The sequence below is a fragment of the Aedes albopictus genome, chromosome 3, assembly GCF_035046485.1.
Source record: "Aedes albopictus strain Foshan chromosome 3, AalbF5, whole genome shotgun sequence".
Classification (NCBI taxonomy): Eukaryota; Metazoa; Arthropoda; class Insecta; order Diptera; family Culicidae; genus Aedes; species Aedes albopictus.
The window spans coordinates 338,461,489-338,489,163 of NC_085138.1; the positions used below are offsets into that span (position 1 = coordinate 338,461,489).

General features: G+C 40.9%; 1 protein-coding gene across 2 annotated transcripts; it reads left to right on the top strand.

The window, feature by feature from the left end:
* Positions 1-288: 288 nt before the first annotated feature.
* LOC109424733 (stAR-related lipid transfer protein 7, mitochondrial-like) lies at positions 289-27,136 on the top strand. 2 transcript variants are annotated; one of them, XR_009995731.1, is made up of 7 exons: positions 289-830; positions 13,079-13,421; positions 13,493-13,659; positions 13,718-14,068; positions 25,048-25,174; positions 25,394-25,522; positions 26,250-26,387. XR_009995731.1 is itself a non-coding variant. In XM_019699919.3 (6 exons), exons 1-6 carry the CDS (start codon positions 612-614, stop codon positions 26,507-26,509), a joined length of 1,467 nt encoding a protein of 488 aa, XP_019555464.3. In that variant the 5' UTR covers positions 290-611; the 3' UTR covers positions 26,510-27,136. The 2 variants fall into 2 exon arrangements, 1 of the variants encoding a protein (XP_019555464.3); XM_019699919.3 differs by lacking the exon at positions 25,394-25,522 and having other exon boundaries at positions 290-830; positions 26,250-27,136.
* The last annotated feature ends 539 nt before the right edge of the window (positions 27,137-27,675 follow it).

Sequence of the window (27,675 nt, forward strand, 5' to 3'; positions counted from 1 at the left end):
AACCTAACCTCAAAATGGCTGACAATTCACAGGTCATTTTGATAGATGCAACATGAGCAAGAAAAGGACGGCAATAAGATCGATAAAATAAAATATATGATCTGTCTTTTTCCTGCATGTGTGTGGTCTGTCAAAATGACCTCAGAAGTGTCAAGCATTTTCATGGCTAGCTTTGTTGGTGCATTGAAGAATAATCCAAAATACTCACTTTTGCAACACTCCTCGTGCCTTCTCTCCACAAATCGATCGGCTGTCATCCGCACGCGTGTTTGACATTCAACTGCATAAAGTGCATCTTTCTGCTTGCGGGTTTCGTAAAAGTGCATCCCAGGAGTGAAAACTCGCGACGGACGAGTCGTGCACGGTTGCATCACACATCGCGCACAGGTGAATCGCTCAGCGCTGGAAAATCGCGTTGAAAACTGTCGCTTCCGTCCTTGAACCAGTGTTATTCCTAGTGCGTCGGAATCCCACAACCGCAAACAAACCAGTGCAGGTGTTTAATCCGCGAAAGCACCCCCGTTCCGGCCGGTTCGCGAATTATGCGCATTTAGTTTTTCGGTCGTCGCCTCTGTGCCTAAGTGGTGTAGTGTTATTATTATCGAGGGGAGATGAAACTTTTCTCGAACGCGCTGGTCCTGCGGAAGGTCAATCGATATCTGCGGAAAAACGTCCGGGACCAGTCGCCGAACATCCTGCGGCTGTGGGCCACCCAGTGTGAGTTTGTGTTTGCCCAGCAGCTCCGGCGCAGTCAGCAGATACTGGCCCTGTATGCCAAGATTTGGGAGGAACGAGCCCTGCGGGAACTGCTGAAACGATTCCGCGGACAGGTGTGTATTGGGGGATGTGGGTTCTAACCGGGTTATCAACGGGGAGTTGGACGTTTACATAACTGCAGCAGCCGCCTTCTATAAATTGCGATTCGCGAGTTCTTGTTGGTGGTCGTCTTCGTCGGAGGGAGATTTTGTTATCACCTCGACTGCGCTTTCGGCACTTGGTCTAATACAGCGGCGGCACTGAGGAGGGGCCGATTTAATTTGCATAAGAATAGATCTTTATAGTCACCGCTTTGAACCATAATTGACGGAATCTTACGGAATATTTTGATTACTGTTCAACTAATACTTAGAATGTAATATCTGATGCTACCTACAATAACAGATAAGGCGCCCATGCTTTGAGCTCCCAGTCTGCCCATGGCAACAAACGGCGCTGCAGAAGCGAAAGTGATATGATTCAATTTAGGAGGTAGGTAGGTCTTCATCAGTCTCGAGGACGATATTTTTAGCTGGTAAATTCACAATGCGCGTTGTTAGGTTCGATTCGTAAACAGGTCCAGTGTAACTTTAGATACAGCTTAAAAATAAAGCGTTGAATACAGTGTGTCGGGCAAAACAACAAAACCAGCATTACATTTATTTGTACTACATCACATTGAATTTTGAAAATCGATTCATCTTCCAAACCATACGTCGGATCTAACGTCACACTTAGTACTGTATTGCGCATCTGTTAAGCTATGTAGCGCAAGGATAGAGCTACCCTATTGTTCTTAAGTAGTTGAATGGCATCCTTAATTTCACTTATTGAGGGAGTTGATGGGCTTCCATCATCCATTGTGCGTAGTCGTAGTTTTTTCATCCGTTCAGTATCAGCTTTCTATGCCACCATTCAGGTGTTCGCTGCAGTGCTGCTTCCACCTTTCGATCACCTCACATTGGCCCGAAGAGGCTCCCAGCCCTCCTCCAGGTATTCATTCAAGGAATTTCTCTTAGGGATTCTCCCAGCATTCCTCTAATAATTCCTGTAGAAATTCCTCCAGCAATTCCTACTAGGATTTCTCTAGATATTCCTTCTACGATACTTCCCGGAATTCTAGAAATTCCTTCAAGAATTCTTGGTGTAATCATTTTGTAATCTACCTGTGACTATTTTAGAAGTTCCTCCGGTGATTCCTCCAGGCACATCTACAGAGATTCTATCCAGGAATTCCAGCTGGGATTCCTCAAGCAATTGCAACTGTGGTTCTACCTCGTGTGAATTCTCCAGGATTTTTTGCGGGGAATATTCATGAAAATATTTGGGTGATTTTTTCAGAAGTTCGTCCGGTGATTCTTCAAAGATTTTTCCAGGGGTTAAGGTTCCAGGAGCTCCTCGTGGCCTTCATCCAGAAATTTCAGCCAAGATTCCACATGCAATTCTTCCTGCGGTTCTTCCAGCTGTCCTTGCTAGGACTCCTACTTCAGAAATGCTACGAATTCTTCTACAAATTTATTCTGGCTTTTTGCTGTGATCTTTCCAGGCAATCTTCATGGAATTCTTGCAGAAATTCCTTCGGTTGCTCTTCCAGGGATTTCTCCAAGGACTTATCCAGGAATTCCTCCAAAGATATTTTCCAAAGATATTTTCAGATACTCCTCATGGAATTCCTGCAGAAATTTCTCTTTACCTTCCTCCAAGGATACCTCAAACAACTCCTCCTGCGGTTCTTCTAGCAATTCCTCCTCCAGAAATTCCAACTATGGTACGTGCAGGGATTCTTCTAGTGATTCATATACGAATTTGTCATGGCACTCTTGCTGGAATTCCTCCGGTAAATCTTCCTGGGATTCCTCCAGAAATGCCTCATGCGATTCCTTCTGGGATTTCTCTTTGAATTCGTCTAGAATACATAAACCGGTGATTCCAGGGACTTCTCTAGGTATATTCAATAAAATTTTCTTTTGCTTTCCCCAGACATTCTTGATGGGGTTTCTCTAGGAATTCCTGTTTTGTTTTCTCCAGTATTTTTTTTTATTAGTGGCCTCTTGTTTCCATTGTTTGGCCATGTTTAATCGGAAAATACTGTACATATCAATGTTACAATTTATGAAGAAATTTGTAATAGTTTTAGTAGCTTAATGTTTCTACTACAGAGTATTAATTGCAAGTCCGGAAATGCTCCTTCACTGACGATCTCTGTCCAGACGATCCGCGTCCAATTCCCGTAGATATTGCAATCGAAGAGAAGATGTTCAGGTGACGCTGGGGCCTCTCCACAAGGACAAGTATCATCCTCAACGATGTTATTCCGCTTGAGATGTGACGGTAATCTGGAGTGATTGCTTATCAGCTTTGATAGTATAGACTGTTTCAGAAATTATAAATACACTTTGTTTATTAAATTGAATGAACTATTGTAATGATTTTTATAACTTCTTTCGGAGTATGGCATATTGTACTCCATATTTTTATATTTCCTTTCAATTGTCTTGGTATTTTAAAGAACAGTCAAGTTATCTAACAAATAACTTATTTTTTCAAATTTGCATTTGCACAAAGGTGTTTTTTAATGATTTCAACATTATTTATCACTAAATACCAAAAATTATCTAAATTTTTATCACATTCGCCAACAAGTTGTCTAAGGAATGCCTTGATCAGCATTTGGAAAAAGTCGATAAAGGCATTTCCACGACATTTTTTCGGAGATCAAGTTTATTATTTTTTAAGGTTTTCTACGGAACATAAGAACTACCACACAATTTCTTAGCTTTTCTGCACGCATTTAATCTGAACAAACTTATTTTTTCAGCTCATTCGATCCCTCTGATGGCAAAGCTTGTCATACCATAAAAACGGATGCAGTAAGCAGTTATTAAGACATTCGTTTGCTTAAGGACAAACGTCTTGTAATCCCGCTTCAAGATTGCATTAGAACTTCAGACGCACAAATCTCAAGAAACAAGTTTTAAACAACAGTGCATTTTATTATTCTGTTCTTGCTCACTCGTAATAAGCTTAAAATAAGAAGATCAGATGCGCTGGTTTTGTTTACGACGAGATTTGTGCTCTCGAAATCGTGAGTAGGTGCCAAAGTCGGCCATTGCGGCGGCCATTTTGGGTTTCTAACAAGTCTGTCCTTAACGTTTGTTGCTACTGGTGTTGTTGAGAAATTTGAAACAAAAAAATTTGTACTGGGAGGCCCGTAATGGTGGTTCTTGATCAAATATTCCAGTAAAAATTACTCTTACCAATCGAGAAATATCTTTTATTATCGATACAGCAATTTAAATTGTGTTTGAAAATTAAATATTTTATCTGTTAGATTTTTTTCTTTTCTACTATGCTACATTTTTTTACCACTTTGTGCAACTTTAAATTTTAATCATCTAGTTTACAGAGCCTTATTTTTTAACATATACCAGAAACATCAACAAAGTTGGTATTATTTACTTCGTTAGTATGTTTCGTTAGTGTATTTATAATTTCTGAAACAGTCTATAATACGATTTCCCTCCGCGAGAAACCCTGGTCCTTAAACCAAGCTTGTGTTGATACAGTGGGAATTATGCTGCGGCCAAATCTGCCTTTAGTTCCCACATTCCACGCTGATTGCCACACGTTGATAGATTTTGTGCGCGTTGGGTATACAATGTCCAAACAGGTAAATCGGTAGTAGTCTACCCCTGAGACCTACCTGAGGTCTACCCCACCCGATTGACATGCTTCTTTCGCTGCAACGTCCACAGCTTCGTTTAGCTCGATGTTTTGATGAGAAGGTACCCAAAGGAACATAATGTTTGACCCTTTTTCTTCAATGGCCATTACTAGCTTTTTGATTTCAAACCACACCGCAGGAGTGTAGGAAGTGGTTTGAATGTTGGAGAGAAACTCTAGGCTGCTCAAGCTATCGGTGAGTTGAGTACGACATAATCGGCCCTGGGTCTAGCTGCAACAATTTGAACGGCTTTCCGAAGCGCCAGTATCTCTGCGTGAAATACTGAAATCTGATCCGGAAGCTTGATTTGACTCACTGGATGGCCAAATTCGTCTACTACCGCAAAGGCTGTGCCGTTAATGGCTTTGGAACCATCTGTAGCAAGTTGTAGTGCATTTAGATATTGACAGCCAAGAATATTTTGGACGACTTCATTGGCTCTTAAGGATGGATTTGCCGATAGTTTGAGGTGTACCGTTTTTTCGACCGGAACTACTTTTCGTCTCAAGTCCAGTGCAAACTCGAAACACGGCAGCACTTCGAATGTTTCCAACTTCCGTTCGGTGTAGGACGTGTATTGTAGGATGCTACGACGTAGCCAGGTTGGAGTAGCACCATTGATTGTAGTCTTCACGAACTTGTCGTTCCAGGATTTAGTGGAATATCTTTTTTCGATGAATTTCATGGTTGCTTCTACCCTTCTGATGGCTAAAGGTGTTAGTCCAGCCATCACCTCTAACGATCCAGTATGTGTTGTTTTGGTTGATCCGAGTAGAATGCGTATGCTATGTGCCATTGGATCCGATCCAGTATAATAGCATCTTTTTCGGGTGCTCCGCAAAAAAAAATTGCTTCGTACTCCAAGACAGGTCTCACGCATGATTTATAGATGGTCAGAAGTGCTCCAGGATCTGCTCCCCATGCTTGGTCAGCGACGGACTTCATAAAGTTCATAAACTGTCCCGCATGGTGTTTAAGGTAGTAGAAGTGTTTTCCCCAGTGTAATGTTGGTGTTAAGTGTAGACCCAACAGTTTCATTGATGTGCTGTATTCCAAAACTTGATCTTCGACACGTAATTGAGGCACATTCTCCATCGTCCTTTTTGTAAAAACAATCGCTGAACACTTGGTTGGGGATACTTGTAGACCAAGGTTGTTAATTTTATGAACCATCTCGTCGATTGCCTCTTGGGATTTAATCACGCTGTTTACTACATTTGCACCACGTACAGCAATTGTAATATCATCTGCGAATGTTTTCTCCAGTAATTCCTAAATAGGATTTCTGCTGAAATTTTTACAATGATAAATCCCAGAATCCTACTAAGAATAGGTATTCCGACATGGTTCGCTTCGAATCTATGACTTCTCTCCTCGTACTATATAAACCCTCCTGGATTAATCTGCGACTCATTGCCGGCGCTAAATAGATTACATTATATGAAACAATGACATTTTTACATGAAACACTATTAAGAATGGCAAATGTCTTGTATGTAAACAAACATAAGGGCCCATATAGCCGAGGCGGTAAACGCACGGGTATTCAGCATGGCCATGCTGAGGGTGACGGGTTCGATTCCCGGTCGGTCCAGGATCTTTTCGTAAAGGAAATTTCCTTGACTTCCTTGGGCATAGAGTATCTTCGTGCCTGCCACACGATATACGCATGCAAAATGGTCATTGGCAGAGGAAGCTCTCAGTTAATAACTGTGGAAGTGCTCATAGAACATTAAGCTGAGAAGCAGGCTTTGTCCCAATGAGGACGTTACGCCAAGAAGAGGAGAGAGGAGAGGAGGAAACTCAGGAGTGGATAGCATAACGACATTGATTGCAGCAGGGTCCAACCTTATTATGTAATGCAAGAGTGCATGTGGGATGTCTCTGCATTACTTATACCTTCTAGTTAAGACAGGGCAGGGTGATAAGAATCTAAATTTTAGATGTTCGCTGGTGCAGGTAGAAAAAAAAAACTTTTGAATCTCTATTTCTTAGCATAGTAGCAAGAAACTATATTTAAAACTGAATATAAATTATGCTCTCTATGATGCTCAACAATGCTATAAACAGAATACTAAAATTTGCGGGCCGCCATTTTGTGGAGTTTGGCGGCCCACTGTCTTCTTGTCATTTCAGGTTCATTTTGTACAACGCGTGGCAGTGGCGTAGCCAGAAATTTGCTCTGGGAGGGGTTTTCGATGTTCAATATTAGCTTTTTTCATTTGACAGTCACACTTCATAAAATTATACACTGAATTTAAGCCATAGGTTCAAAATTGTGGCGCAGCCGAAAATTTTTTTCATCACAGAGCGTTTTATACTGGAAATTTGTTCCAGAAACTTTGGCTCTGGGGGGGGGGGTTTAACCCTAAAACCCCCCCCCCGTGGCTACGCCAGTGACGCGTGGCTACATAGAGTGAACAATACCATCATCTAGGGGACATTTTGGAGCTAAATTCGGTGAGTCTGTTCCATTATATTTACGTTGTCATTATTTTAAATTCACCTTGGATAGTTGCGGCCTTTTTTTACATGCATATTGTTATGCATCTGTTTGTGCACATTTGTTGTTAGCCATCTTTCGTGTATTTACTCAACTAGCACTGTAAAGTTCGTCACTTCGAGTGTCGGCCTAAATTCTTAGTATTCATTTCATTAAAACTACTATTGTTGTACAGTCCACATATTTGATGTTGCCACGATGGGAGAGCACGTTGAGCACCGGTTTGTCCACATCTGCTAGAACTTTTGGCTGGGTGGTGGGTCTGGTTTGCAGGTTTAGCGGGGGCCTACCACAATTTGGGAGTGTGAGGGGGGGGGATCTCTGCATTGAACTCACTACTCATCAATTGCGTGGGGTATCTAGAAGACAATTGACGATAAGATTGAAAAAAACTCTTGCAGACAGCATTATTATTCATTTTTTTTTTAATATTTACCCATAGGCTTTTCGCCGGTTGACAGTATAGTATTTAGCTGTGTACGAAGATACGGATTAGTTGGTGTACAGATGACAGGGTTCTCACGGGAAGTGCTTCAAGCGAGGCTTACATAACAACTGACAATAAAGAAACCTATTTTCCTTGACTTTCTACGCAATGGACATCTGACCGAACACACGTGTTTTTGTTAATCTCCTAGGCATTATTAAGACATGCCGTATGTGCATGACGGAACAACTAGCAGGACACAGTTCTAGACGTCTCTTTTTAATAACGATATTCAGCATATTTCTAATAAAACTACACTTCAATAAAGCAAAGACTAAAGCTGCTATGATAGAACAGATCAGAATGACTTAATTGACTTATTGACTACATATTGAAGATCTACTTCGAATAACTGACAAACTGACAAGAACCTAACTAAATACATGGACCATACTACAAAAAAAAACAATTGACAAAAAGAAAAACCCGATTTAATCCACCTATGGTGAACAGAACCCTTCTTACACTTATTAAAAGTATTGTTGTATTATTTGTATTTAACATATTTATTTTGTGTGATGGACCAAAAGTTCTAGAAAATATTGTGGATTTGGCATCTAGTGGATTGGTTTCCAAAATAGCATCATGGACCATGGACTAAACTACCAGAAATGCCAGACACCTTCTAGAATCTTGAATGAAATTTTAAAAAAAATAGTCTACATATTCTGGAATATTGTATCTTTTGTTAACTGCCAAAAGATCTTGAATCGATTAACAAATGGATAAGAAAATCAGCGAGATACACTGTGTCTAATATCTCTTAATCTGTCGAATAAATTAGCTCCGAAGTACTTGGTATTCATGGTTATGGTGTAAAAAGGACAAAAATGATATATCTGCTATGCTAACCAGTTTTGGAATTATCTAGTTATTTTGGCTGTCCAGTTCTTGCATTTTCCCACAATATATAAATTCAAAGCTTTCATTTAACATATTGTTAGTTTTCATAGAATTCCTGTTTATTTGTAATTTGTTATTTATAATTTTATTGAAAACAATAACCTGCTAGTATACACTTTATATGAGGTCAGCATTATTGATTGAACAATAATTTCCCATAGACTGGTCAAAAGCTCATGCAAGATAACAAACGAATATAATAATAAAAAAAGGAATTTATTGAAATACTCTTCGAAAGATATCTCAGTAACCAAATGTCCAATCCAAATAAAATTTCAGAGCCTTTTACAAGGATACTGTAGCTTTCATTTGGTGAACCCAAATCGGTTGACAGACGGCTGAGATATTTATTATGATACACTTGGTCGAAAATCTCTCAAAAGGTTAACCTGTATTACTCCCAAGTACTCTTTGAAAGATCTCGAAAACCAAATGTCGACTCCTAATAAAATTGTATAGGGTTCTACTAGGATGTTATAGCTTCCATTTGGTGACAGGAGAACCGAAATCGGTTGACAGATGGTTGAGATATTTATTATGATACACTTGGTCAAAAATCTCAAAAAGTTTAGTTGAATAAATCCTAAGTACACTTCGAAAGATATCTCTGTAACCAAATGTCCAATCGAAATAAAATTTCTGAGCAATCTACTAGGATGTTGTAGCTTTCATATGGTGCAAAGAGAACCCAAATCGATTGACACACGGCTGAGATGTTTAGTATGATACACTTTGTTAAAAATCTCAAAAAGTTTAGTTGTATAACTCCTAAGTACTCTCCGAAAGATATCTCGGTAATCAAATGTCTAATCGAAATAAAATTTTCAGAGCGTTCTACTACGATGTTGTAGCTTTTATTTGCTGCCAAGAGAACTCAAATCGGTTGACAGACGGCTGAGATATTCATCAATATGCGAAATGTCAAAAATCTCTCAAAAAGCTAACCTATATTATTTCAAAGTACTCTTCGAAAGATATCTCGGTAACCAAATGTCCAATCGAAATAAAATTTCTAAGCGATCTACTAGGATGCTGTAGCTTTCATTTGGTGCCAAGAGAACCCAAATCGATTGACAAACGGCCGAAATATTTATTGTGATACATTTGGTCAAAAATCTTAAAAAGTTTAGATGTATGACTCATAAGTACTCTTCGAGAGATATCTCGGTAACCAAACGTCCAATCGAAAAAAAATTCAATAGCGTTCTACTAGGATGTAGTAGCTTTCATTTGCTTCCAAGAGAACTCAAATCGGTGGACAGACGGCTGAGAAACGTGCGTGACTTTTTTTTGTAACGCACATACACACACACACACATACACACATACACACACACACACACATACAGACATTTGCTCAGTTCGTCGAGCTGAGTTCATTGGTATATGAGACTCGGCCCTCCGGGCCTCGGATCGAAAGTCGGTTTTTCGAGCGATATTTATACCCTTCTTATGGGTGTAAGAAGGGTAAAAAGGCTTTTCCTACATACATTCCGTGATATTTTTGCTACTGTTTATTAAGCTCAAATATTACAAAGAGATAGTAACTTTTATACATTTGATGCAATTGCATTTTCATGCAGAGCTCCTTGAGAAACCAAATTTGATCATAAAAAAGGCTTTTCCTACATACATTCCGTGATATTTTTGCTACTGTTTATTAAGCTCAAATATTACAAAGAGATAGTAGCTTTTATGTATTTGATGCAATTGAATTTTCATGCAGAGCTCCTTGAGAAACCAAATTTGATCATAAAAAAAGGCTTTTCCTACATACATTCCGTGATATTTTTGCTACTGTTTATTAAGCTCAAATATTACAAAGAGATAGTAGCTTTTATGTATTTGATGCAATTGCATTTTCATGTAGAGCTAACTTGGGAAACCAGATTTGGTCATAAAAAAGGCTTTTCCTACATACATTCCGTGATATTTTTGCTACTGTTTATTAAGCTCAAATATTACAAAGAGATAGTAACTTTTATACATTTGATGCAATTGCATTTTCATGCAGAGCTCCTTGAGAAACCAAATTTGATCATAAAAAAGGCTTTTCCTACATACATTCCGTGATATTTTTGCTACTGTTTATTGAGCTCAAATATTACAAAGAGATAGTAGCTTTTATGTATTTGATGCAATTGCATTTTCATGCAGAGCTCCTTGAGAAACCAAATTTGATCATAAAAAAAGGCTTTTCCTACATACATTCCGTGATATTTTTGCTACTGTTTATTAAGCTCAAATATTACAAAGAGATAGTAGCTTTTATGTATTTGATGCAATTGCATTTTCATGTAGAGCTAACTTGGGAAACCAGATTTGGTCATAAAATAGGCTTTTCCTACATACATTCCGTGATATTTTTGCTACTGTTTATTAAGCTCAAATATTACAAAGAGATAGTAGCTTTTATACATTTGATGCAATTGCATTTTCATGCAGAGCTCCTTGAGAAACCAAATTTGATCATAAAATAAAAAAAGGCTTTTCCTACATACATTCCGTGATATTTTTGCTACTGTTTATTAAGCTCAAATATTACAAAGAGATAGTAGCTTTTATGTATTTGTTGCAATTGCATTTTCATGCAGAGCTCCTTGAGAAACCAAATATGATCATAAAAAGTCTGTTGACAAACGTCTGAGAAATGTATTATGATACATTTTATCAAAAATCTCTCAAAAGCGTAAATTTCATTACTCCTTAGTACTCGTGGAAAGATATCTCGGAAACAAAATATCCAAACGGCATGAAATTTAATAGCATACTACTTGGATGCTGTAGCTTTCATTTGATGCTGAGAGAACTCAAATCGATTGCACACGGCTGATTCATTTATTATGAAGCATTTTGTCAAAGACCTCTTAAAAAGTTAAGTTGTATTACTCCAAAGTACTCCCCGAAAGATATCTCGGTTACAAAATGTCCAATCGGAATGAAATTCAAAAGCGTTCTTCTAGGGTGCAGTAGCTTTCGTTTCGGGCCTTAAGAACCCGAATCGGTTGATAGACGGCTGAGAAATTTATGGTGATACACTTTGTCAAAAATATCTAAAATAATTAAGTTGTACTACTCCCTAGCACTCTTTGAAAGATATCTCGGTAACCGAACGTCCAATCAAAAAAAAAAAATCAATAGCGTTCTACTAGGATGTAGTAGCTTTCGTTTGGGGCCTTAAGAACCCAAATCGGTTGATAGACGGCTGAGAAATTTATGGTGATACACTTTGTCAAAAATATCTAAAATAATTAAGTTGTACTACTCCCTAGCACTCTTTGAAAGATATCTCGGTAACCGAACGTCCAATCAAAATAAAATTCAATAGCGTTCTACTAGGATGTAGTAGCTTTCATTTGCTTCCAAGAGAACTCAAATCGGTCAACAGATGGCTGAGAACCGTGAGTGACATTTTTTTGTAACATACATACACACACACACACACACATACACACACACACACATACACACACACGCACATACAGACATTTGCTCAATTCGTCGAGCTGAGTTGATTGGTATATGTGACTCGGCCCTGCGGGCCTCGGATCGAAAGTCGGTTTTCCAAGCGGTATTTATACCCTTCTTATGGGTGTAAGAAGGGTAAAAAGGGGAAACTTTGAATGCTTTTATTCAACGCAGGCCAAAACAGTGTCGACTTGGGCCACGATATGCCTACGTACTTCTGTGTGTTGAAACAAAAATAGAGGCTCATAGAAGCAAACGTAGGGAAAGGGTGCGGTGTTAGAACATAAGCACAGTGTGCTACCGCCGTAATCACTATAAAAAAAAAAAAATTAGGTCAGCAAAATAAACTGTACCAATATCCAAAATTCACTTTTCTAAAATGATCAATCCAAACGAACCATTTTGATTCCGGACTAACTCCGGGATCAGCTGGTCATTCCAACAATTTCTATCAAATCCCTAAATAAGAAGGATATGCGCTTCTTGTATCAAAATGTGGCTGAAAAATTAAAAAAAAAAGTTATAGCGAAAAGAATGTTTACTGATTACTCAGTTTACCTATGATTATCATATGATTACAACTAATTTATCATGATTACTTTCTTTGGTTACTGCAGATTACCTAGTTGATTATCCGTAGTCGGGTTCTGGAGCTGTCCAACATAATGGTCATTTGGCATAATAGTCGTTTGGCATAATTCTGAATGAAAGCTCAAAAAGGCTGAATATGGTTAATCTGAATAAATTGCGCTCATTCTACTGCCTAAGGTTCCATATTTCACCATTATTAAGTTTTCTAGGGTCAATAATGAGTCTATGTACATGCATTTTAAGCATCGATGCAAAATAATGAATTACGTGAAGTTTTTATGATGTGTATTTTAAAATTACATATATTGACGCAAAACGGTACACATAAAAATGATCAATACTACTTCAGTTATTGTTATGCCAAACGTCATTATGCCAAATGGCATTATGCCAAATGGGGTAGACCCAAAGTTTTAGCTTCATACAACATTCCGTTCCCCAGATATGTGTGGAAAGCTATAGAACCTGACTCCGGATAACCGAGTCCGGATTAATCATTACTTCTGATTACCATGATTACTCAGAGAAATCGAAAGTTGCTCGCTTCAAAACTTGAACATTTCTTAGATGAGGTGTAAATAGTGGCCAGCTCTTAGCGAAAATTACTCAAATACTTTATCCACCATTTTCATCTTCCCTCACACAGGCTCAACGCCATGCCAAAGGATTTCTCCTGTCGTCAACGGCCCTGCTCGCCGCCTTCGACTGGGATCGGGAACGGATCGAGTACGAGGACGTAAAGGACTATTTTGACGATTTCAACTTTCTGGATCGGCTAAAGAAAGAAACCATCTTCTGTCCACGATGTCAGAAGCGGAAAGAAATCGACTGCCGGGTGGAGGGTATCCGGTACTGCTGCTGTCCGAAGAATGTCACCGATATGTTGTCCCGGGAGGATAACGAATTCACCGCATGGGAACCGTATATTGAGCAGAAGACCATGATCACCTGGAGGAAGGAGCTCAAAGCGGGACTGTATGCTTATAAAGGTGGGGAGTGGATAAAGTGACTGGATATTATGATAAAAATTGAATCTAATGCTTTTCCTTTTATATTGCAGTGTACGTCGAATATCCAGACATTACAGCGGAGGACTTCCTGCATGTACAAACCGACGTTGAGTATAGGAAAAAGTGGGACAACACCGCCGTCAGCTTGGAGGTCGTCGACGAAGACACTACCAAGGGATCCAACAGCAGCATAATCTACTGGGAGATGTTGTGGCCGGTTGGTATCATCTCTACTTTGAATATGAAATAAATTGTAATGTCATTCAAATTCTCAGAAACTATTTGCCAACCGCGATTACGTATACAACCGGCGATACTTTGTGGATCGCTCCCGCAAGGTTATAGTCATCGTCAACAAGAGCGTCCAGCATCCTAAGTGTCCGGAAAAACCGAGCAACCAAAGAGTCAACGAATACTGGAGTTATATGGTCATCAAGTCAACCAGTGGTACCTTTAGCAAACCGGGCCTATCGTTCATATTGACCTACTTCGATAATCCGGGCCTGTCAATTCCCAAGTACATCACCAACTGGGTGGCCAAGAAGCAGATGCCGGATTTTCTCGGGCAGCTGCATCAGGCGACCGTCAACTACGCTTCGGCGAAGAAGCAGAATGAAACGAGAATCGTAAGTTTATTTCCAAATATAGTATATTTCTTTAGTCTTAATCCATGACCAATATTACAATCAAACCTCTATTTACGTCTGTTTTTGATTAATTTATACTCACTGCGTGGAGAGTCATCTTCATAGCTTTCTCACGACTTTGTTACGCGGGTGCGATCCTTAAGATCCCAGTACACAGGGTCAAAAAAAAAACAAAGCTCAAACATTTTGTTAGACTCGATCAAATTTTCATTAGTGTCAAACAGATATTGTATCTTGAGTTCTTTACTTGTATATATGACCCTGTATGCTTCAAGCCTTTTTTTATAGAATGAGGAAATCTGCTGATAAGATGCCCAAGAAGTGGGTCCTCGGGTAATGTGGTGATCGACCCACTAAAACCTCATTCTCTCTCATAAGAGACGAACCAGCCACGGGTTGAAAGTCTATAATATAGCTACCGTGCGGTACCCATATTCTGAACGGTTAAGAGAATCACCCAAAAAAGGTTGAAATAAATAGAAGTTTTTATTTCTAGGGACACTGCTCAACAATACCATCAAGTTGGTTTGTTGTCTAGTTAAATGTATAAAAAAAAACTTGTAGTTCATGATCTACACACATTTTTGTTAGTGAACGACGTGTTCCTAATTATGGATACCATAAGAAGCCGTGGTCCTAATTCTGAACACACAGTGTTACTTACTATGCACAAACACATTCTCTATGTTCACAGTTGAGTCAAAAACTATATGTTTTGTAACGATTGGATTGTAGAGGAGCTCAATAAAATTAACGCCTCAACTCTCGATTCAATATATTGATTCATAAGAGAAAAATCTATTTTGGATTTGCCGACTGTTCAGAATATGGAGCTGTCTATAATATGGTGCTCGCACGGTATATCAATCAATCTCATTCTCTCTCTTCCTTTCATTCGCGGTACGCCCGTTAGGGATCAAAGTATCTAAATACCAAGGTAAGAGATTCCCGCTAATATTCACGGATTAGTGAGAAAAGGAAAAAAGCAAAAAATAGTTATGAAGTTTGCGCTGATTTGTATGAGCACATCACTATTTAGCAAACTTTCTTAAGAAATTAAGCACACCCATCTTAGAAGCTATTATTTAATTGCATCTGACTGGATTAAATGTGACCTCTATGCAATAAAACAGAAAATATCGCCATTTGAAAATCGGTAACAATTTTTTTTTAATTGATTCTAAACATATTTTTTCAGCATTTAGAAACATCCGAACTAACAAAACTTCACAAACTTTGCTGAAATAATGACATTTTAGTGTAAAAACACCAACTTTTCATAACTAACGCAGATGTGTTGGTGAGTCTCATTTTTGACATTTACGGGAATCTCTTACCTTGGTACATATTTATATACTTTGGTTAGGGATGACTTCATGACGAGGGTGTACATGAGTACTCTCTATTGATAAGCGCTCCATCAGCTATCGCCATAAATTCTTTCTCCCCTGGATGATTGGGTCCTGGCTAATAATATAGACTAACCGTTGGACTCAAACTACCGGATGCGGAAGGGGCCAACTCAACTTGCTGTTGGACGACTCTCCATTATCTCTGCAGTTTAAGTACGATTCGGGAAACCGTGAAAGTAACGGAATCTCACTCCCGCCCCCGTAAACATACTTTCTATAGTCATTGTACAATTATGGGTCACTCTGTCACAATTATTAGTCAGTCCGTTCACCATGCTATTCAAATGAGATTGACCCATAATTGTGCTATGGCTGTACAATGTTTTCCGGAGTGATATCTACCGCATATGTTTTGCGACTCGACCTTTGCAGTGCACCTTACGTTTGCTCGAGACTATTGCCGAGCTATTTAACATTATATTCGACAATGTCCAAATCGCCATGCTTGCCCTTTTGCATGAATACTCCACGTTGCTTCCGAATTTCAGCTTTACGTCGATCATGACCCCAAGTTGCTTCAGTGGGTGCTTGGAGTTGAAAACAAAAGACACTACACCGTCTTCAGCCAGAGGCTGCACAGACTGAACATTATATACACGAGACAACGGACAACACACATAACATCCAGTGGCCCAATGGAGAATTTTCCCGAAAAGTTTTCCCCGACTGGAGCGGGAATCGAACCCGCACTCCGAGGCTTACGAAACGCCTAGACGGCTGACGCCGCTAACCGCACGGCCACGAAGCCTACAAGAGATGATCGTACACCCGCCTGTGTTGACCACTCCCTGTTGTTATTTACCACAGCTATGTTTGGTCTGTGGTGCGCAAATGCCAGCTGTCCCGACGCTGTTGAACGCATCCTTTACGTCCAGCATAACGACCGCGCGATCGACCCTTCCGGAAGTCGAATTAGTTAGGGGCCGTACACAAATTACATAACGCTTATAGGGGGGAGGGGGAGGGGGTTTCGCAGAACGTGACAACCCATACAAATATATTTGAGGACTTATACAAAAAGTGTGACATAGGGGGGGGGGGGGGGGTTGAAAAACGTCGATTTTTGCGTGACATAATTTGTGTATCACCCCTTATACGAGAGCTCAGAGTCATCTAGTTTCTTGGTATTGAGCATCAGTCTCGATAGAATGATTCGCTGCACGACGGCGTACAGATAGCAAACTGGAATGTTTGCCGATGGCTCGCCACCAGGTATTTCCGTACTTAAGGACAGACTTGTTAGAATCCCAGAATGGCCGCCACAATGGCCGACTTTGGGACCTACTCACGATTTCGAGGGCACAAATCTCTTCGTAAACAAAACCAGCGCACCTGGCCTTCTTATTTTAAGCTTATTACAAGTGAGCAAGAACGGAATAATAAAATACACCGTTATTTGAAGCTTGCTTCTTGAGGTTTGTGCGTCTGAAGTTCTGATGCACTGTTGAAGCGGGATTTCAAGACGTTTGTACTTAAGCAATAGAACCAATCTTTGCCTTTTCTACCTATCCAGAAATTCGCCGCACATCTATAAAAGTGCAATTAACTTCTACCCGGATCATGTCCTTAAGCCCGACTAGAAGTGCTCTAGAAATTTTGAGCTATGTATTCCAAATACCTTGTCCTTGAATAGTTTTAGGGATACTAGTCTGCTCGATCACATCTTCAAAGACGCAAAAATAAATCATAATTTGTGTCATGGTTGATTACGTCAATTGCGTTACCATTAAAATTGAAAACTTGTTGGTGTGTATTAAATGACAAATAATGGAACGAATTCTCTGTCGAATTTTGCTGATTGACTCAAGGGAGTATCGCCGATTGAAATAAGTGATTCTGCTAGGAAATCCAGATACACTATGTTTCATAACTATAGATCCAAACAATATTTTTTGATACTCGGATATGTAGAATGAATTTGAAACATATTGTTCTCCTGTTTAATTCATTATTTAGAGTAGACATGAGAAAAGTAATAATTCGATATTTCATGTGTTCTCTGAATCTGATAAATAATTTTATATAAATTCCCTTGTTTCATAACAATAGATCCAAGCGAGAATTCATTCTAGTTAATTTAACCTACACAAAACATTCAACATATCAATAATGAGTAGTCTCTCTTTTGTTCTTAATAAGCTCAAACAGCCTATCCAGGATACTTTTATTTTACTTTTTATGGATTGTATTCCACGTTCAAACAACTACACGGTTTAGATTTGGAAAACATCCGTACGGCTTATTTTATTCACACACTGCTTTTATAATCAACCCTACAAATTCTCAATGGGGTTCTGGTCAGGGTAAGGAGCTGACCTTTCTTCAATCTGAATAAGCTTTTCACGAAACTAAGCCATATTTGCTTGAACCGTGTGAACAAGTGTATTCATGATCTTGATAAAACATTGTCTAATTTGTTTAAGGGCGTTGCTGCAAGAAACGATAGTATATATTTTTCAGGTTCAGAAGCTCGGCACATCCCTGGATGCTCGTCCATTCGAGTCGACAGAACCCTCTCCATACCATCATACCGCCACCCCCCAGAGATTCCTTGAGAAGTAACGTGATTATTTTCGTAAATCTCTCCAGTACGAAAAAAGCCATTCGGTTTTTACATGCTGAACTTCTTTTCGACCAAAAAGGTCTCCCAAAGTGTCAAATATGTCTTGAGAAGCCAATCAAATAAATATTTGAACGAACAGTTGATTCACCGCATGTTGAAGGACCATGCTATCTCGATATAGCGAGATGAGCAGAATGAACTGTAATCGTGTGGCAGGCACGAAGATACTCTATGCCCAAGGAAGTCAAGGAAATTTCCTTTACGAAAAGATCCTGGACCGACCGGGAATCGAACCCATCACCCTCAGCATGGCCATGCTGAATACCCGTGCGTTTACCGCTATATGGGCCCTAGCATTATTGTACATAATTTGTTTAACTACATATTATATTTCATAATTATTTTTATTGATTATATCATATTTCACTATTATACTCCACCATAACAAGCCAGATAAATGTCAATTTAATCTTCCGACAGTCGCGCGGTTGGCTACTACCTGCAGCACCACGCTAATGCGGAGTACAAAAAGCGAGATTTTTTCATCGTGTTGTACAAAATAATACAGCGCGATCGCTCGAGGGTTAAATACATGGGGTTGGAAGGGTACAACAGGTATGGGGCATCATTGAGGTTACATTAGGACGATGGAGTGGCTATAACTATGCGGGGTCGGGAGGGTGCATCAGGGCATCATTGAAGTTGTAACTGTACGACGGAGTGGATTGCCAGCCGGTGTGTGGTGAGAAGTAACTATAACGATAACATCCTTGTAGATGGGTTCTTCTATCCCAACAGTTGCAATGGATTTGACGCGCCCTTCTTGAAACAAACCATCCCGTAGAAAGCCTAACAAGTAATGTGAATTTCATTATTCACCCTGCTGGATCATACTGCTGGAAGGAGATTCTCTTAAACCCGCGGATTTCGCGTAAGTGTCTCTACTTACGGGTCCGCCACACTCCCTTTTGGCCCTTCATACAGCGGTATGTTGAAATCAGAGTGGTAATGTAATTTAATCTTTACTATTAAGTGGAACTGCATGCAGAGCAAGACTCAAGCTAGGATGGTGGTTAAATACATACATACATCCAGAAATTCGCCGCACATCTGGCATTCTGAACATGTTAGGGCTAGCCTTGATGACCGTCTTAATGGCTACTGTCGGGATACCATCCGGACTCGGAGCCTTGTTCAACTTAAGCGCTATTGCGTCACTGGAGTGACCTCGCTTTGGCGCTTTGGTAATAAAGGACGGAGGTTAGCGTGGCTCAATATACCACATGTCAAAAAGTTCGATGGGCCCCCTTTTCATTTCGTTCTATATGACGCCACTGTGCTCTGGTCAAGTTTTCAGCTAAATCCGTTAACATTAGGGCGGTGCTAAACTCATTTGAAGTTTGTATGGGAGTTTATATTGGAAAACATCGTTTTTAGCATTTTTCTCATGAGGGGCACTATTTATACTCAAATCACATAGCCGATTATACAGAACTGTAGTCTTACATGTGCCTAAAAACTTTGTCGAAGACCGCAAAGTCATCCGAAGCTTGTAAGAAAAGATATTACAAGCAGACCATCTGGTGGTGCTTAACAATTAACATGTAAAGGAATAACAATAGCAATAAAATCTCATTGAATGGGCCCGTACTGTCTAGGCTATAGCTTTTTTCGCAAGTGTCTGATTACGTTGCGGTCTTCGACAAAGTTTTTCGGCACATCCCAGGCTATATTTCAATAGGATTGATTACGTGTTTTAAGGAAAATTAGAACCCCTCAGTAGAAAATTGCAAAAATCGATGTTTTCCTATATAAACTCCCATACAAACTTCAAACGATTTTAGCACCGGTCTAATGTTAACGGATTTAGCTGAAAATTTGACCACAGCATCGTGGCGTCATATAGAACGAAATGAGAAGGGGGCCCATCGAACTTTTTGACATGTGGTTTTGCCATACAAGCTTGAGCCACCCTAACGGAGGTCCATGGCCTTATATCGTGGCGCGGGAACAACGTTTCCATGATCTGCAGCATTTCAGGAGAGCATCCTGGGGGTGCTGACGCGCCCTTCGTTTTAGCATTGACTACTCCACAGACAAGCAGACGTAACATTTCGAAAAATTATAAATTCAAATTATAAATTCAAATCATAGTCAGAGAAATATGTTCGCTAAGAGAACTGTGTTTGGCCAATAGGCTGTCCCTTATTTTGCAAAAATTGGAAATGTTATATGTTCGTCAGTGGAAAATGATCGTTTTAGCTAAAAAATGATCATGTCAAAATTTGAAGCCCGTATCTCAAAGCTAAGTGGTCCCTCAAGGGGCCTAAAGTTGTCAAAAATTGTATGGGACCAAAAAAACATTATTTTTTTTCGACAGAAAAATACGCTATTTTACTAAAACCAGTGATTTTAGGACCCTAAAGGGCCAAAAACGTGCTTAGATTTGCGATATCTCTACTCGTTTTTGAGTTATTAAACAAAATAGAGTAAGTTTCCTTCGGAATCTAAAAAAATGGTCAAAAATGCTGATTTTTCAGTTATTTTTTGTCAATATCTTGGAAACGAGTAGAGATATCGCAAATCTAAGCACATTTTTGGCCCTTTAGGGTCCTAAAATCACCGGTTTTAGTGGAATAGCGTATTTGTTTTGTCGAAAAAAAAATTCATGTTTTTTGGCCCCATACAATTTTTGACAACTTTAAGCCCCTTGAGGGACCACTTAGGCTTGAGATACGGACTTCAAATTTTGACACGATCATTTTTTAGCTAAAACGATCATTTTCCACTAACGAACTTATAACATTTCTAAATTTTGCAAAATAAGGGACGGCCTATTGGCCAACCACCGACTAGGTGGCGGTAGTGGGCAAACGTCAAACTCGAACAAAAACGATGCGAGCGCCACTAGCCGGCACAACTGCACAACTACCAAATTTGTAAATTGACCGTTAAATCGGTGTACGGTGGGAATTATCAGGGTGATGATGATTAACCTGGGCTCGTTAGGGGAATATCTGTAAATAAAAAGAAAATCGGGTTAAGTACGGTTCCTTTGAATTCCACTAAGAATTTGCATCCTTTGACAGATACGTATTTCGACCTCAACTGTAAGGTCGTCTTCAGTGTCTTGTACTTGACTCGACTCGAGTCGAGTCAAGTACAAGACACTGAAGACGACCTTACAGTTGAGGTCGAAATACGTATCTGTCAAAGGATGCAAATTCTTAGTGGAATTCAAAGGAACCGTACTTAACCCGATTTTCTTTTTATTTAATTATCAGGGTGTTACGTTATTATTTATTTTATTTATTTAGTTAACATCAAATTCATGATAATACTGAATCAACAATTTGCCGCCATAATACTTGATTTGCAGCTGCAGCTCTCCAACGTCGGTCACGCCCAACACTCGCCAGATCACGCTCCACCTGGTCCGCCCATCGTGCTCTCTGCGCTCCACGCCTTCTTTTGCCAACCGGATGGTTAGCAAACACCAACTTTGCAGGGTTGTTGTCCGGCATTCTTGCAACATGCCCTGCCCACCGTATCCTTCCGGCTTTGGCCACTTTCTGGATGCTGGGTTCGCCGTAAAGTGCAGCGAGCTCGTGGTTCATGCTTCTCCGCCAAACAATGTCTCCTGCACGCCGCCGAAGATCGTCCTTAGCATCCGTCGCTCGAAAACTCCGAGTGCTTGCAGATCCTCCTCGAGCATCGTCCATGTCTCGTGTCCGTAGAGAACCACCGGTCTTATTAACGTCTTGTACATGGTACATTTGGTGCGGGGGTGAATCTTGTTTGACCGCAGTTTCTTCTGGAGCCCATAGTAGGCACGACTTCCACTGATGATGCGCCTTCGTATTTCACGGCTCACGTTATTGTCAGCCGTTAGCAAGGAACCGAGGTAGACGAATTCTTCTACCACCTCGAAAGTCTCCCCGTCTATCGTAACATTGCTGCCAGGGCTTGTCCTGTCTCGCTCAGTCCCACCTACCAGCATGTACTTTGTCTTAGCCGCATTCGCCACCAGTCCGACCTTTGCTGCTCCACGTTTCAGGCGGGTGTAGTTAAATCTATGGGTGTACTGTTCTACCACCGTTCCTTAGATTAAATAGACTTAAGTTCGCGGTGGAAACTTATCTGAAGCTGTAGGAGCTGTGGGAAGCAGTCAAGCCGATTTTCAACGCGGATGGGATTCTACCGGCGATCGACGAGAGAAAGTGCAGAAAAGCACGTGCAAAGATTATTTCCCTGTTGGATCCCATCAACCACGTGCACGTGAAGGACGCGGAAACGGCCCGTGAGTTTTGGGCGTTGCTTAGGAAGCTCATCACCACATCGTTTTCGTCGTGTGGCAGCGTGGACACGTACGTGAACCTTCGAGACGTTGATTTCGAAATTTCCGAGGAGTGGATTAGTTCCCTTCCTCTGGCTAGCCTTCCGGAGGAGTACTAGCCAATGATAATGGCGCTGGAAAATTCTGGCAACCCTATCACCAGCGACAGCATCAAGACGAAGCTGCTCCAGGAAGCGCAATTATCGTCGGACAAGACGGCGTTCGTTGGAAAAAAGCCATTTCCAACGAAGCCAAAGCAAGCCGTACCCGAAAACCGGCCAGCTGCGCAGTCAAAAGGTCCGAAGTAAATACGTTGCAACAACGCCCACAAGTACGGGCGCATTGCAAAGGAATGATGGAGATTGCTGCGACCGGCAACGTCAAGGTTTTTCCGAAATGTTGTCCGGAAAATCCACCGATAGACGTGCACAACGTTAAGTTGATACCAATGATGTCTAATAATCTGCTGTCGATGAGTCAAATCGTGCGACGAGGTCACGTGGTGCAATTTTGCAATCGTAGAGTAAAGGTAATCAATCCCGCTGGTGACGTCATTGCCATCTACCCATGGTGCGACGAATGGCCTATTTCGTTTCGAAGAGTTCGAAGAGCAAACCGCTCTGTCGCTCACAGCTACGCCAGTCAATTTGGGCGTCTGGCATCGAAAAACGGGACACCTAAACGTCCGAAGTTCGAAGCTTCAGAAGAACAGTCTTGCATCCGGAATCGAATTAAGCGATGGAAAACTGCACGGTGTGCGCCATGGATAGGCAAACTCGACTCCCATTTTCAAGCGGCGGTCATCTTGCCACCGGCTTATTGGAGCTTGTCTACACGGGCATGGAAGGAACCTCGTTAGGTGTCGTTTGTGAATGATTGGACGCGGCGCATATTCCTTTACTTGCTGGAGACGAATTCCGAAGCTGAGATGCTACACGCATTCGACCAGTTTCGTGACCTAGCGGTAATGCAGACTGGAGCCAAGCTTAAGGTCATCAGGAGCGATAACGGTAAGGTAAGGAAAACTGTAATCAATCGGTTCCCCACCAGAGGTCACGATAAAGCCTGGAGCAGAAGGAAGCCCGAGCATCTGGAACCGATGAAGATTTCTATTCGCAAGCAGAATCAAGCGCAGGCGAATATTTATGCCGATGATGCTGAGGATGACGTGACAACTACGGCGCTCCCACCGCAATCTCCTTATCCACCGGAGTCACAGGTTTTGAGGCGCATCGGTCGGGAGCGCGCAATTTCAGGCAAGTACCAACGTTATGTATTACGGAACAAAGGCTATCCGTTTCCCCTTCCTACGGGACAGTCTGACCTAGCCGGTCGGAGCAGTCTGCAACAAAGACTAAAGCACTGAAGGCCAGCAAACATTCGGCGAAAAGTCGGGTAATCCTCAAATCCGAACGAAAGCGCTGCAAAGTGACGACCGCCATGGACTCGGAGAGGAGTTTCGGACTCTGATCGACAACGGAACGTGGGAGTTGGTGCAGCTTCCAGCTGACTAGTAGGCTGTTGGCTGCAAATGGCACTTGAAGACCATGCAGGACGAGGACGGCAACGTAGTACGTCACAAAGCCAGGATCACCGTTCAAGGCTTTTCGCAACGCTACGAGACGGACTGCGATGAGGTCTTCGCACCGCGGTGGCAAAGCAGACGACGTTTCGAACACTGCTGACCCTTGCCAGCCGTAGAGGGTCCATTGTAAGGCACGTCGACGTAAAAACGGCGAAGAAACTGTTTACATGCGCCAACCCCAAGGATAACGCGTCGGGGACAAGAAGAAGGTTTGATGATTGAGGAAGAGTCTGTACGGCCTGAAAAAGTCAGCGCGCGTATGGAATCTGGAAGTGGATGCGATTTTCAAGTCCATGGGATTCCAACCGACCGAATCGAATCCGTGTATGTACGTGCGACGTACGAATGGTTCGGTAGCGTATATTCTGATATACATTGATGATATGATCATCGTAACGCAAACGGCGAAGGAATTCCATTCCAGTCCATATGAAATAGGCTTCAACAACAGTTTTCCACAGCAGACCTCGGAGACATCAGTCACTTCCTTGGCGTGCAAGTCGAGAGAAGCACGCACATCCGTATTCAAGCTCAACCAGGAATCGTATATCCGCAATATAGCTGAACGGTTTGGCATGAAGCAGGCCTATCCGAGCTACCTACAGAAGAAGGAGGGGATGGATAAAACAACCACGACTATATGAGCTTGATTGGTGGTCTCCTGTATTTAAGTAGCTGTACACACGACATTTACGTGAGCGTGTCCATTCTGGCGCAAAAATCCAGCTGCCCGAGTGCGCTGGATAAAGGCCAATAGGATCCTGGGCTACTTGAACGCCACCAGCAATCATAAGCAGCAGCATGGAGCCTCCAGCGAAGGTTTGCGAATGTCCGTTATTCCGTTAAGACCGCTAATGCTCGCGATAGGAAATTCAAAATAAAACGATACTTTTAATAGATAAAACCTATTAATCATTCAAATAACATCTCCGAATGTATCAAGCCGCTTACTTTGAATTTACCAGAACAAAATGCTAAATACCGATCGTGGATTAAAGCTTACAGAAAAGACAGATGAAGTTGAATGAGTTAATCAACTGTGTATTTTCTTCACAATCGCAGGTGGAATTCTGGGATAAGCACCGGGATCCGGGTTACGAGTACCCACCGGATTCCCTACCCGGCTTCAGCAATGAGGATTATCTTCAGGCTCGCACCGAAGGCGAGGGCAGTACCAGTCTGCAAGAAGGTAAGTGCCGTTTTTTTTTGTTACCTCTGTTTGTCGGGCGGTAGGGATATCATTCTACATTGGAGTTTTATGTTCTTGTTCTTATTTTTCTGTTCATACGTCCCATGCTTACTCACACATAAACGGATATCATCTTCTTTTCCACCGGTGGATTAACGAAACGTTTTTTCTTTGGGATGATCCATTGTGTCTAACCAATCCCGTTTGGAGCGAATGTAGAAGTAGAGAAAAAGCTGAAATTTTGGCGCTACGTCTTGTTTAGAATAAAGTGATGCTTCAAAGAGAAACGCGTTGAGTAGTTTGTGATATGTAGTGAAAGCACACTGCATCTAGAGAATATGCTAAAAGGTGATTATCTTCAATTTGCTGTTCCTTTGAAGCATGCGCATCTTATTTATTCATACACATTCAGAACACGTATTATATGCATCGTTGAAAGCCTGGAAGAGATTTGTTAGCTCCTTTGTATCCAGGGATAATATGCAGTAAGCCAAATGGGTACTTCAGCTTCTTGAACATTATTGTGGTTGCTATCTTCAAGACTGATTGCAAGATTTTCATGCGTAAAATTTAGATTTAATGCTAAGCAGCTTGGTATTTCATACCGGAACAAATCCTGGTTCTCAGCACACTCATAGTTCTTAGATGTGAGATGTGAGCTTTCTTTGTCGATTGATCCTTGTTTTCCCTTTTTGACCAGTTGCTCGGTCTGCTGACTTGTTTCCCCATGCCTTCCCTTAGTTGTACGTGTTGTGCTCATGGAAGTGCTGTTTCTACCTTTCAATTAGCTCACGTCCGTCAAAAGCATCCCGCTAAGAACTCTTTCCACCATAGGGAACTACGTGAACGAGGGTCATGTCGGTTGCTGTGCTGTAACTGATGAAGTACTCTTCTAATATTTCACCCAGGCTTTCAACGATTCTGAAAAGTGATTATCATAACAATCATCGGCCCAGCTTTCATCCCAAGCTACGTTTATAACCTTCGAGCATGCCTTTTTAATCACCATCAGCACATAGTTCTCTAGGTTTAAAATCTATCCACCGAATCTTGTTCTCTCCAATAAAATCTCAAGCCAATCCGAAACCCGTACCGCATGTGACCGAGCCAAACTCATTAAGAAACCATTCGGAGCAATTGCAATCCCTGAATAGCGTCGCCAAAGAGCAAAGTCCAGCAACGTCAACTGCATCAATCTCCTCCTCAGTGATGCCATCGTCAACCTCCCAGCAGCAGCAGCAGCAGCCGCCGCAACAGCAATCGCCAGACGACTGTGGCTCGTCGCAGAAAACTTCCTGGTGGGGTTATCTCTATTCGTATTTATACTTCATATGAGGAACTGAAACGAAACCGAACACTACGGCGGGGGCAGAACCTGATGCAAGGCTGCCCGCCCAGGCAGTTGATAAGATGCGTTTCAGTCAAGGCCTTTCTCGTACGGCGCGCGTATCGATCGATGCTAAAGTAATACTATCTACCAATACCTAAATATACTACACAGCAGTTGTATCAACTCACAAAACGTTGATCGTAAGAGTGTCCGTTTGAGAAAACAAAGTTTCACGCAATTTTAGTTGTTTCGAAGTTTAGCAACGATCGCTCTCGACATGTGCAGATAACTTTCGTTTTAGTTCTGAACTATGTTAGGGTTATTCGGACAAAAAAATAGTGTAGAATTCGAGCAAATAGCTATCACATTATGAACACAAGTTTATCTTTATGAACAAAAACAGATTTCCCAATACTTACCGCAGCTAAGCAGCTAAGCGCTAAGCGATTACAGATCGTGACTACCAAAACAATTGTGATTAAAACATTGGAGAGGCGAAGAGTTCAAAAACATTTGGGGCAGAAAAAATGTAACACACTACAATGCAATATTACTCGTTTATAAGAAATTGTGCAGTCAAAAGTTTGTTTTTAAGTCCTTATTTCTGTAAATACACATATTCTATACCTTTGTTTTGTTTTCAAAGAAAAAGTTTGATCACCTATAAAACATAAAAAAAACTGGATCCGCTCCAAAAAAGTTATCAAGACTATTACCTAAAATGTATAGTGCTACTTTTCCTCGAATCATGATGTGAAAAATGATATAAATTGAATCGATTTAACATGAGAGGTAAACTGATCATGTTGAAGTAAAGTAACGTCAATTGAATCATTTTTCGCAATAATGAAATATTCGGGGAAATAGTTTTTGAGGAAAAGTAGCACCTCTACAAAATACCTATATTTAGAGATAGACCGACATGCTATGAGTTGTCGACAAAATGTTAGCTATCATTTTTCTCTGAAAGTGCTACAATACATTGACCTGTTTCTTTACATATATGATATCACTCTACTAGTTGAAAAAAAAACAGCTGTGTTTTGAATATTCTAAAGCTATTCGAAATTATTGCCCTGACTTCTGTCAATATTTAACAAACGCATTAGAACTTAATTAAGACTGAGTTTCATGCGTGCTGGTCATGCTACACATCAACACGTGCCCTCTA

Bases quoted from the DNA above. Each gene is read 5' to 3' on its own strand.
- LOC109424733 (XM_019699919.3), top strand. From the start codon at position 612: ATGAAACTTTTCTCGAACGCGCTGGTCCTGCGGAAGGTCAATCGATAT. The intron at 831-13,078 runs GTGTGTATTGGG...TCCCTCACACAG, and splicing joins TGAAACGATTCCGCGGACAG to GCTCAACGCCATGCCAAAGG. The intron at 25,175-26,249 runs GTAAGTGCCGTT...TAAAATCTCAAG, and splicing joins CAGTACCAGTCTGCAAGAAG to CCAATCCGAAACCCGTACCG.